Source organism: Dipodomys merriami, unplaced genomic scaffold (genome assembly GCF_024711535.1).
Source record: "Dipodomys merriami isolate MVZ:Mamm:240054 unplaced genomic scaffold, mDipMer1.0.p SCAF_14, whole genome shotgun sequence".
Classification (NCBI taxonomy): Eukaryota; Metazoa; Chordata; class Mammalia; order Rodentia; family Heteromyidae; genus Dipodomys; species Dipodomys merriami.
Window position 1 is genome coordinate 33,687,805 of NW_027202715.1, and position 12,985 is coordinate 33,700,789.

At 39.1% G+C, this 12,985-nt stretch overlaps 2 protein-coding genes across 2 annotated transcripts in view; one reads left to right on the forward strand and one right to left on the reverse strand.

Moving 5' to 3' along the window:
• LOC138825788 (lysosomal acid lipase/cholesteryl ester hydrolase-like) overlaps nt 1–11,066 on the reverse strand; it is a 29,126-nt gene extending 18,060 nt beyond the window's left edge. Inside the window, exons 1-2 of the mRNA XM_070020450.1 lie at nt 10,956–11,066; nt 8,582–8,699 (exon numbers count right to left, since the gene is read on the reverse strand). Coding sequence (XP_069876551.1) covers nt 8,582–8,699; nt 10,956–11,066 — 229 coding nt within the window. The remainder of the gene's footprint in view (nt 1–8,581; nt 8,700–10,955) is intronic.
• LOC138825786 (diphosphoinositol polyphosphate phosphohydrolase NUDT4B-like) lies at nt 2,968–3,576 on the forward strand. Its single transcript, XM_070020449.1, has one exon. The coding sequence runs from the start codon at nt 3,020–3,022 to the stop codon at nt 3,395–3,397; it is 378 nt and encodes a 125-aa protein (XP_069876550.1). The 5' UTR covers nt 2,968–3,019; the 3' UTR covers nt 3,398–3,576.
• Nucleotides 11,067–12,985: the final 1,919 nt, after the last annotated feature.

A 12,985-nucleotide genomic window follows, 5' to 3' on the forward strand; every position in this document is an offset into this window, starting at 1 on the left:
TTGAATTGAGTAATACATTTCTGGCTTAAGTGTGTACACTATGGGGGATAAAGTCTAATAATCGACTACGGGTATATCTGAGAATGAGCAGAACAGCATAAAGTCAAACAAAGAAGAACAAAAGAGAAGGTGAAAGAATGAGAAAGAAAGTTAAAAAAAGGATCAAAAGTTCAATAGAGCTAACCAATAGAAATTTTTAAAGGAAATAAAAAGAAAGAAAAAAGAAAAGAAAAAGCACACATACATATACCCCTAAAATACAAATTATAAGAGGAAAAAAAAGTTACTAGAAAACAGTTTTTTAACTTAAAAGTTAAAAAGTAAAAAAAGTTTTAGAAAAAAATTTTTTATAAAAGGTACAAAAAAAGAGTTCTTTGATTTTTGGGGGAGGGATGGGAAGATCCTCTTATCTCCCTTGTGTCCTTAACCAGTCTCTTGGTGGAGTCTCTGGTCTGTTTGTGGTGTTTGATTTTCCTGTGGCTTGATTGGTTTCTTAAGTCAGTTTGTTTGAGCAGGCAGAAAAATGCTCTGCTTTACCCAGGATTTTGTGATCCTCCTCCCAGGCTAGTTCAATGGGAGGGAGATCTGCTTTGAGTATTACAAGATGGCTGTTTCCTCTATTTTGGAGATGCTGTGATGAGGCTAGGTTTTGGGTAGAGTTGAGGCCTTTCAGCAAACAGCAGCTTTTCCCTGAGGGGCTAGCTTGTGAGACACTCCCAGAGCCCAGCCTGGAGCCATTCTCAGGGTTTACCAATCAATTGATTCTCCAGGCTGCTTTAGGGAGGGCCAGCCTCTGGCTCTGTTTACCCAGTGTAGAAAGCCACTCCTGGGGCTGTACCTGGTGAGTCTCTACTTTTAACCAATTCTCTGAAGAAAGTTTCACTAAAAACTATAGGGACAGAAGAAAGGTTTTTGCATACAAATGTTCTGTCTGCTACTACCTATTTCACAGCAAGCCAAACAGCATTCCCCTAAACCAACTCCATGTCGAAATCCCACAAAAGTTTGAATAAAACATTCCTGACCCTGGTCCTCTGGAATTACTGGTTTTTTGACAAGCTCCCACACCTCTTCTGAACAAGCCCTTCCACAGCCATTCTAACCACAGAGGAAGTCTACCCATCTGCTCTTCTGAGCTGGCCCAGAGAAGAATGTGCATGGTTAACACTGAACACATCCCTGAGGTAAATTCTCCCCCCAAAGGGCTCCCTCTCAAGGATCAGATGAGGTAATGAGGGGTATAGCATGCTTGAGGCCCTGGCTTCATGCTCCGGCACCACAAAAAATTAAGAAAACTTTTATTCATGCAAAGTAGGAGGCTACTGAAAGATGCTTTACAGTCCAATTCTATTTTTTAAAATCTTCCTTAAAACAAAACAGGCTGAAACACTTTTGTCTTACTCAGATTTGTGCTGCAAAAGTAAAAAATAAAATACTAGTAATGAATACATGTATTTTAAAAAGAGAGAGTGATTGATTGCTTCCAGGTAAAGACCTAGGTTGAGGAACCCACATCTCCAGAAGGTTTCCTTGTTGCATCTTATAGTAGAAGGTAGAAGGAAAAAATAAGCACATAAGAAAAGAAAAATGGCCAGACCTCTCCTTCATTAGATACCTCCTTCATCCTGGGCATATATCAATGGGCACTGAATTGGCAACACATGAATTTTGTAGGACCCATTCAAACCTCAGCAACTACAAACAAATAACCTTGGTAGGAAGCCTCATTCCTGGTGGAATGCCTGGATGTCTCTGTAGTAAACAAGGAGTGGCTTAGCTCCAAAGCAAGAATCCCAGCTCCCTGTACAACAGGAGCTGATCTAAAGAACACACTTTCCAGCCTTTATGGGGGACATCTTGCAATACCCTAGCCTGGAAAAAAAAGGGGGCATTATAAATCTTGGTATCTTCATCTATAAAACAGGAAGGATAGTTCTTCTGTCTCCCAGTGCATGAGTCACTGGATGAGTGGAGCACAGAGCTACAAGAAACTATCAGACAGATGTGCAACCTTTGTCATTGGTTGAACTGATAGATGCACATTCCAGATGCACATTCCACCCTACAAGAAAGGAAATGAACCCAAGAATTAATGGAAAAGTGTTCTGAGTCATGGAGCAAGAAGGAAACATAAATGCTACTCTCCCCACTACTGACAACTGTCAAGGCCATTGTTAGGCAACAGAAAGCAGCATCCTGGCTGGTCTCAGTCACTGCATTGCTCACAGCACCTGATAAGCCTGGCTCAAGGTGCACACATGACAAAAAGTGATGAGTAAATGACACACAGCAGCTCTCCCTCCATTCCAAGCTATCACTTCCTGCAGTTTCAGCTACCAGCAGTCAGCCACAGTCCAAAAAATATTGAATTGAAAATTCCAGGAATAAAGTGATTTATAAGACAAATTATGGCACATCCGCCGCTGCTCCAATGCCGCTGCCGGCGCTGTCTGGGCAACCGCCTTGGCGCAGAGCAAGCCCGGGTCCCCCGCTCTTCCCGCGGCTGGTCCCTCAGCTCTTCCCGCGGCTGGTCCCCCGCTCTTCCTGCGGCGGCGGCGGAGGCGGCAGCAGGGAGCAGCAGCCGGCGGTGGCGGGCTCCACCGAGAGCAGAGGGCGCCCCGGCAGAGGCGGCGCTTCCAGCTCGGCCCCTGGGCTCTGGTGACCCGCCCTAGAGTCCTGTCATAGCGGGCATTGATCCAGGGACTGACCTTGCCTTGCTGCCTCTTCCCGTGCCGCCTTCTCGCCACCCTCCCCGCCCTGCCTCAACCCGCATCCCTCCGGAGCCCCGACTGGCTTTCGCCCCTACTCCTCGGCGGGATGGCGACGGCCGGGCCCCCACGGAGTCGGTCGGAGCAGTCGCCGCCCCCGGAACAAGGCCAACCAGACGTGGACCTATGACCGCTAGGGTTCACGAAGCGGGCTGCGTGCCTGTGCTTCCGGAGCGAGCAGCAGGCAGAACGCGGTGCTGCTGGTGAGTAGCAGTCCTTAACCAGACCAGTGGATTGTCCCAGGAGGAGGGATGGAGCCAGAGGAGGAGCCTGGAGGTGCTGCTGTGAGGGAAGTTTATGAGGAGGCTGGAGTCAAAGGAAAATTAGGCAGACTCCTGGGCATATTTGAGCAGAACCAAGACCGAAAGCACAGATCATATGTTTATGTTCTTACAGTCACTGAAATACGAGAAGACTGGGAAGATTCTGTTAATATAGGAAGGGAGAGAGAGTGGTTCCAAGTAGAAGATGCCATCAAAGTTCTACAGCTTCATCAACCCCTACATGCAGAGTATCTGGAAAAACTAAAGCTTGGCTGTTCCCCAGCCAATGTCCCTTCCCTTCCAGATAATAACGCCTTGCTGGGGACTGCTGCACAGACTTCTGGGGTGCCACCTGGTATGAGATAGAAAGAATTTGGAGGCCTTCCCCACCACATGTGATCTCATGGGGAGAGGCTTCTTCACTTTCTTTGGAAAACATCTGAATGAAGCAAACTGAATTTGCCTTGCAGGGATTTCAAACAGTTTTGCATGTATTTCAGATGCTTTCAAGTCTTTTAAAACAGAATATTTTAAGAAGCCAAAGCCATGTGGGACTTTTTTTTTAAGATGCCTTAACTGTGCCCCACCCGTTATTTTGGTGGCTGTTTTTCACAGAATCTTTTCAGTTTTGTCATTGACATCAGTCTGGTTTGTCAGATCAATTTGCTTATAGGTATCTATTCCCCCTAAATGGTTGGCTTCACTACACGACATAAAGAAACATCCATCCCCAAACTTCAGAAGATCATATTCTGAATTCCTAAATTTCAGGCTTGAGATATTTCTGTATAGTCCAGTAACTGAAAAAGGATTTTTGATTTGCTGTTTTCAGGAATTTACCAGCTCCTTTGGCTGGATGTTCACAACTAGTATTGTATCAGTACCAACCTAATAGTATAGCTATTTCCCCTGAACTACAATAGTAGTGTAACATGAAATGGAACTCTAACTTTTAGGGAAGTATTTTTAAGCAAAATGCATGTAGTAAGTATATCCTATCATGAAAACTTACTCATGGAATCCATTTAGCATGGTCAGTTAATTGCCAGTTCTTTATAATTCCTCATTTATACAGTGCATATTTCCCTCAATATAAATTGTTCTTAAAATGAATTTTCAATTTTCAAGTTTAGTGCCACCTCTTCAGTTAAATTTCCATGTTTACCAATAATCACACAATTGGGAGTCTAACATTCGATGCCAGTCAGTGATGACCGCATCACAGTGAGTGGCCTTCCAGACGTTCAGTTGTTACAGGCTGAAAAATCAAGGGTCTCTCTCTTCTAGGTTGTCATTAAGTACTCTCTGTCACAGAACTTTTAGGGGTAGTGGAATATCCCAAATTAAGAATTACTTCATCTTACACTTGTCTTATACTCCTTTAAAATCAGGCGCCCCATGTAAATACCTAGATGCCTGAACTGAATCTCATGCTCTTCTCCAATGGGATCAAAAACAAGGAGAAGGAAAAAGCCTTTGACTAAGATATGGATGAGGAAGAGTGAAAGGTCATTTTTATGTAGACATTGTTAGCCTTTTGTAAATACTGTAACTTGCAAGTATGACATAGAAAAGGTATAGCTAAAGCATTTGCCCTGTAAGTTGTTCACCTTTAAATATGATTGCTGCTAAAAATAGTCCTTAAAGGAAAATTGGTGCCATTTTGAAAAGGAGATCTTGTGCCATAAATGCAGCAGAACTAAACATACACAATAGTACACAAACTAGTGCTTTCAAATAAATGAATAAAGTAGAAAAACCTAACCAATAATGTTTCACTCTGAATTATGTAGTGTAATAAACGGATCATCCAGGATTTTTGTATTTTTCTTTGTACAGAGTTTACATATTCTGGGTGTTTGTGGTTTTTTTTTTAAGGGAGACCTTTTAAAACCCACAAATTGATGCTTTCTATCAATTACCAAGGCATTTAATCTCAAATTTCTTTAAATTACATACCTAACAAGAGACAAACTGGATGGCTTTTGTAAATAAGATTGCTTCAACCTGAAATGCTGTCATACATACTTAGGGAGTGATTTATCTTGTACATGATATTCTTAGAGGTAATAATGCATGAACTTATTTTATAAACTCTCGGGCTGTGTATTGTCATGTAAAATACATACAATGTTAGTGAACCATCTCTAAAAGTTAGTCTATAAATATTGTATAGTTTTCTTTGGTCAGAAATTTGGACACACAGTGCCACTTGAGTCAGGATTTTCTCTAGTACTATTTAGAAAACCACATCTTTAGTCTATGCAGCTCACAAAGATTTCACAAGAGCTCCAAGGAAAATTCTATTAAAAGCTGATATTCTCAGGCTAAGTAGATGAATCTGTTCAAGATAGCAAAGTCTATCTCAGTCCTCAAGAGTTAGCAGATGAGACCAACAGTTGTGCTTATTTGTGGGTTGGTTGGATGAAATTGGGCAGCTAAATGTCTCAGTTCCATATCCCTCATAAAATAAACAGGAAGGTAAATTGACTTCTGCACTCTATATATTTGTTGTAAAGAGATGAGATTTCTCAAGTAAACACATGCCAGCCAATTTCCTGTTGTACTATTCACTGTATATGGTAGCAAACAAAGGGGAGAAATGTTGTACACACATTCTGAATTATTTTGCATGGTCTCATTTTGAGATGGTCTCATTCTAACTGGTGTAAGAATCTTGACTTTTCTTTTTTACATTTGAAACATCAAATAAAAATTGAAACATGAAAAAAAGACCAATTATGCACCATTCTAAGTGGCATGATGAAACTCTACATACCCATGACATGAATCAGCCCTAGTCTGGAATATTCAAATTGTATATGCTACCCTCCCACTAATGACTTAGTGGCTGGGGAACTGCAGACCTACTATTGGGTACCATAGGACTTGTGCATATATAACCCCATTCTTCTTCACTATACCAGTGAAGCAAAGGAGTAGCAGTGCTGGCAATGTATACTGTTCCATTTTATTAGTTATTCTGTACATTTTCTTTACTGTGCCTAATTTTAAATTAAACTTTATCATGTCTACATATGGGGGGAGGAGGAAACATGGTGAATGTAGAGTTCAGTACACACAGAATTTAGCATGCACTGGCAGGGAGGGATGTCTTAGATGTATCTCCCACAGGGAAAACTGGGAGAAAATTAGGGAGAGGGTAACACTGTTCAACAAGAAATATAATCATTTCCTTACTTATGTAACTGTAACCCCTTGCTCATCATCCTTACAATAAAAAAGAATGTATCTCCCACAGATAAGGAGGAACAAATCAAAGGGAAAAATATTACCTAATCAACTGCACACAGAGATACATATGCAACACACACCGTATGCACTCACCAAGGCACTGTCTGATCATTTGCAGTGTAGTCAGGATGGGGCTTTTTTCATTCATTGGTAATGATTAAATCTGCCTTACTGTTGTTTTCATTCCATGTATTTTATTTTTAAGGCAGTCACAACCAGAATTTCCATTTCAGCTAACTAAAATGCATAATATAACCATCATGAGATTCCTTTGTTCAATACTTCTTACATAAGGCTATATTCACAAACTCCAGGAACAATAAATCTTTTGTCAGACTGACCAGATAGATTACCCCATGACCTGTTTATCTCTTTGACGTTGGTTATCTAGCTCTTTGGGCAAATAAAAGTGTTGATTTAGAATAAAAGTTCAAGAAGCTTTACCCGCCAAATGCCATACTAGATTTGTGGCTCAAATAGTAGAGCCATGAACAAGTGAATTGAGCCTGAGCAAGAGAGTGAGAGCACTCAGGCCCTGAGTTCAGCCCCCATAATGGGGGAGGGAGGAATAAAACAAAACAAAACAAAAACCATAAGCATACTGGGCACTGGTGGCTCACCCCTATAATCCTAGCTATTCAGGAGGCTGTGATCTGAAGATTGCAGTTCAGATCCAGCCCAGGCAAAAAGATCTCCTTACCCTCTTTACTCCAATTAACCACTCATAGGCCAGAATTGGAGCTATGGCTTAAAGTGGTAGAGTGCAAGTCTTAAGCAAAAGAGCTCAGGGATAATGCCCAGGCCCTGAGCTCAAGCCCTAAGACTCACAAAAGGGAAAAGTAAGCAATAGGCAGTGGAAATGTCCATGTAAAGAAAACCTCCAAAAAGGAAGTCACACAAGCACTATTTCAGGTGTCCAGAAAAGTGGTAGAAACAAAGGGTGAACAAATACATCAGTGATACTCACGAGACACTATTTTGAAAATAGTATATATAACTAGTAGGAAGGGGGACAGGAGGGGGAAAATGGAAGAAAAGGAGGGAAGGGGTAACACTTTCATAAAGAACTGCACTAATTACCTGACTTATATAACTGTAATCCCTCTGTACAACCTCCCTTTAAAATAACATTTTTTAAATGTTAGGGGAAAAAGAAAGAGTAATGAGAGACCATGAGAAAGGGATTAACAGAGGGATACAACATGGGTGGCCCAGACAGATCCTAACAGCTGTTTGAAGAGGAGTGTAAAAAATGATTCTGCATAGTCAGTGATGAAGCATAATAGTCTGTTGCTTGCATACAATGTGGAAGACCATAGGTTCAATTATGAGAACTTCATAAGAGAATTTTAACAGGAGAAGGAGGAGTGAAAGTAGAAGGAAGAGGAGGAGGGAGAGAAGGAGGAAGAGGAAAATTGAAATGGGCATGAGGAAGAGGAGGAGGAGGAGATAGAAGAGAGGAAAGAATGACTTGGTAGTATCCAGTCTTGGTCAAGGGAAGGTAATGGTGATATTTATAGGAGGTCAGGAGAAAAAGTGGTCTGCATGAGAAAAGAGCTTCCATATTCAGTGCAAAGGACCTTATGCATTCTTTTCTTCTATTTGGCTTTCCATTACCTAAAGTAAAAGCACTGATAACATTGCTATTCAATGACACATAGGACAATAAAGATCCTTTGCTGTGGACAGTGAAAACTAAAAGCTTAATTCTTAGGAAAATCACAATTCCTCCAGAGAACTGAATGATATCACACATTTCATGAAAAATCCCCTTTGAGGTTGGCTCGAACAGGTATTAAATACACATCAAGATTCTCTGCCAGGGGAATCCTACACAGAAAGAAGATGCTATGGAAGACAGAACTTAGAGTAGGTACTTTTAATCTATGTTCCCCATTCTGATGACCCAGTATACACTTCCTCATTCTCCATCACCCCTCCTCCATAAAGAAAGAACATGACCAATAACCTTTAGCGCACAGAATAATAAATAAATAAATAAATGATAACAAAGAAAAAACTTTGAGGTTATTGTGTTCAATCGATCCTGGTTACAGTCATAGAAGTGGTAGAAGACTCACATGTGGAGAACACATAGGAGGCAGTGGCAACTCTGGGGCTGCCAGGAACCTTGCCTGTTAATTGCTCTGCTGATGAGGGGGAGAGGCCTGAAATAAGGAGTGCATTCTCATGGCATAGCTAATGAGATTCCCAGCTCCAGCTGTGAGCCATTTGTGTGGAACTTGATGAACCTACTTGAAGAACTCTTCTCTCTTACCACAAGAAACACCATACCTTGGTAAGAATGCTTCTGCTTCCCATGAGGGATTCTGTGAATGCACAGAATATATCCATCCTTTGTCTCCACGAAATGCTCCTCAACAGGGTATCCCCAGTAACTTATCATTTGCATCTGGGAAGAGAAAAGGCTTCCATTAGAACCTGGCTACCAGACAAAAATAAACACTTCTTTCCTATCTAAATGTACGAGCTAACACTGCCCTGGTTTTCAAGATTCTCTCCTAAGAAATAAGCCAGAAAAACAAATGAATTCATTTTCAATATAGACTAAAACTAATTACATTATAATGTCCAGGTGCACTTATGGAAAAGTATACACATAAACATACACAGACACAGACACACACACACACACACACACACACACACACACACACACACACACACACACACTAACACTTAACCTTAAGATCCAACACCAGACTATTAATATTTCCAAGTCTCTAACCTGATTCTGAGGTTGAGTTGCTACATGTTCTGGCTTAGAGTCATTGTCTGATGTAATAATCCATTTTTCAGAAATTTTAGACCTAAACATATTTCCAAAATTTGATTATTTACTTAAGATCAATGATTTTGAAATGTTTTAATTAATTAAAAAGTGTATTTGCTTATTTAGTTTAACTTATTTTAGATGCATTCATTATGTGATTAAACCTGCTTTCTAGATATTCTTTTTTTTTTCTACTGTAAAGATGATGTATAAAGGAGTTATATAAATCAGGTAATGAGTACATTTCTTTTTGAACAGTGCCACCTTTTCCCTCATTTTCTTCATTTTCTCTCATAATCCCTCTCTCCCATAGTTGTGTAGTTGATTTCCAACACAGTGTCTAGTGAATATCATTGCTGCATTTGTTCACTCTTTCTCCCACCATTTCTGTGCTACCCCTTGTACTCCCCCAAACAGATAAACTTATATTCAGAAGTTACAGAAATAAAAAACGATGATAAGAAAAAAATATCAAAAAAATCTTGTTTCAATTTCTTGGAGTTAAGTTCAACGAATCATGTATATGCTCATACACACATAGATATTGACTTTTTGATCCTTTCTGAAGAATATCTTCTTTTGGTCTCAATGTGTGAATTTTTAGAGTCATGTTTAATTTTTCATGTTCAAGTGTAATTTTTTGTCTTTTACCCTCCATTGTGTTTACCTGTAGATTTATATGCATATTCTAATTATTACAATGAGGGAATCCATACAGCCTATGTTTGGTTGGGTCTGGCTTACTTTGTCTAATGTAATCCTTTTCCAAGCCTTTCCATTTTCTTACAAATGATGAAATATCACTCTTCTGATGGAAGCATAGAATTTCATTGTGTGTGTATACACACCATATTTTCTAGCTCCACTCTTCCACTGAGGGGCATCTGAGCTGATCACAAACTTTGGCAAAGTAGCAGGGTATAAAAAGACAGCAAAAAAGGTAGCTTTTCTCTGGGCCAACAATGAGAAGATCGAGACTGAAATCAGGAAAGAAACTCCATTTGTAACAACCTCAAAAAGTAAAATAAAATACCTAGGAACTAACCAAGATGTGAAGGACTTCTATTATGAAAACTTAAAAAATCTAAAAAAGACATTAAAGTAGGTTAAGGACAAGGGAAAGCCTCCTGTGTTTCCTGAACTGGAAGGATTAACATTGTGAAAATAGCAAAACTGACCAAAGCTATCTACAAATTCAATGTAATACCCATCAAAATCCCACAAGCATTCTTGAATGATATAAAGGAAGCAATCCAAAAATTCACATGGAATAAAGAACTCCCAACATGACAAAAACAAGTACTCTAAAAATGGAGAAATACCAGTACCACACATTAGACTCTATTATGAAGTCATAGTAATAAAAAATACCTTGGTACTGGCACAAGAATAGGTCCAAGGACCAATGAAATAGAAGAAATATACCCGCACACCTACTGCCACTCAATATTTGATAAGGGAACCAAAAATACAGAATGGAAGAAAGACTGCCACTACAACAAATGGTGGTAGCAAAATTATCTAGACATTCTTAATCATGACCTTTCATCAGTGTATTTTAAAATCAACGCTTAGTAATAATGCCTTGAAAGGGTTGTGACACACATTCTTATTGTTCTTTAAACATATTCTGTGAGACTCAAAAGCTAAACTGATTTTTAAAAAATCTATCTTAAGAAGTGCAGTTTTTCAACAATCACATGATCTTCATTCCTTACACAGACATAGTCCAGAATCTAAGGTTCAGATAAAGTGAAAAATATAATGAGCTATAAAGAGATCCCAGTTGTAGTTGCATACACCTTTATAACTATAATTAAGGAAAAACATTTGTCATTCCTGCATTTTAAAACCACATCACGTAGAAAAACTTACCACAGTCATGTTTGCTTCAGGATTCACAAATGACACCTTCCCTCTGCTTCCCTGGGAGTGCAGGATCCCAAAGACCAAACAGACCAAGAGCTCCAAGAAGTATATTTTCATCTAAAGAAAGGAATCAATCACTAGAGCTTATTGATCTCACAAAAAGTTCAGGGAAAGCAGAATTCTATGAAGGAAAGAAATGAAGTAGATGACTCCAAGCATATTACAAGTGGGAAAAAAAAGAAGCAATAGTTTTTTTAACGAAGAAATCCCCAATGTGATATTGGGAGCCCAACACACCTACTTAGTAACACCACAAATTTAAGGGGCTCCTAGAGAAAAAACAGAGGGCAGGACTTACACTTGGATAAGGTGAGAGAAATAAAGAAAGGCAAAAAAATGCCAGAGCTGGTTATTTCCAACCTCTGCCCTTGCATGTGGAACTTAAATCTTTTTTGTGATTTTTCAGATACTATGAGCCCTTACCTCCAAGTAGCTACTCACTTAAGTTCTTGTCCTAAATTGGATGTCAAGATTTAAGTTTGTCATGTGAGTGGGGAAAAAAGTGAAAGAAAAGATCTTGCAAGAGAAAAACAGAGAAAGAATTCAATCACTCTCATTCTAGAAGGCTTCAGTCACCAGCTGAGGACATCCTAATTTCTGACAGCTTTTTCTCACTATCACAGCCTAGCAAAGACCTGGAGGACACTAAGGATGAAGTGATATGACACTCCTGGCAATGCTTAGGGGAAAATGCTTGGCTCCCTACATGTAAAACAATCAATATAATCAATTAAAATGTTTGTGTATTGGCCTATACAAAGATTTACATAGAAATGTTTATAGTAGCTTTGTATATAATACACAAAACACTGGGAAAATACCAGTGTTCTAAATGTGTAAATAGATAAACAATTTATGGATAAATAAATTCAACAATAGAAAGGAAAGCATAAACATGGAAAGCTTGCACAATAACTGCTATATTAAAGAAGTAAGATGGCGGAGGGGAAGGAGAGAGAAAGAGAGAAAGCCAGACAACCAGATACACAGAGACATAAGATAATCAATATAGTTTGATCTCATGCATATCAAACTTTGGAAAACATAAGCTAATCTATGTTGACAGAACATAGATCTTTGCCAGGGAAAGCAGGGGTAGGATGAAAGGCTTACCAAGGGCCATGAATCAGAAATACTTTGGAGGGATGAAATATAATAATATACAGTTGTACACAAAAACCATAGAATCAACAAAACAAAGAGTTGGTTCTTCAAAAAAATTAACAAAATTGACAGACCCTTAGTAAATCTTATCAGAAAAACTAGAGAATACACCCAAATAAACAAACTCAAAGATAAGAATGGAAACCTCACCACAAAGACAACCAATATTCAGAACATTATAAGGGAATACTTCTCAAACATTTATGCTAATAAAGTTTGAGAATCTGGAAGAAATAGACAAATTTCCAGCAAATATCGACATGCCCAAAATAAACCAAGATGATCTCAACCAACTTAACAGACCCATATCAAGCATCAAATTAGAAACAAATAAGAAACCTACCACCCAAGAAAAGCCCAGTACTGGATGGATTTACACCAGAATTATACAAGACCTTCAAAGCAAATCTCACACCAATACTCTTCTAACTTTTCAATGGAATTGAAAGAGAAATTTCACTACCAAACTCATTCTATGAAGCCATCATAATTCTCATCTCAAAACCAGGCAGGGACTCATTAAAGAAAGAGAACTGTAGACCCATTCCTTTGACCAACATCAATGCAAAACTTCTCAACAAAATTTTGGCTAATCAACTTCAACAACTCATCAAAAAAGCATACACCACAATCAAACAGGATTTATTCAGGGATGTATAGCTGGTTCAATATATGCAAATCAATTAAGATAATTCATCACATCAACAAGAGCAAGGATTGAATCACAGGATGATCTCAATAGATGCAGAAAAATCATTTGACAAGATCCAACACCCTTTATCATCAAAGCTCTGGAAAAACTAGGAATCCTT

Coding starts and splice junctions, on each gene's coding strand:
- LOC138825786 (XM_070020449.1), top strand. CDS start 3,020: ATGGAGCCAGAGGAGGAGCCTGGAGGTGCTGCTGTGAGGGAAGTTTAT.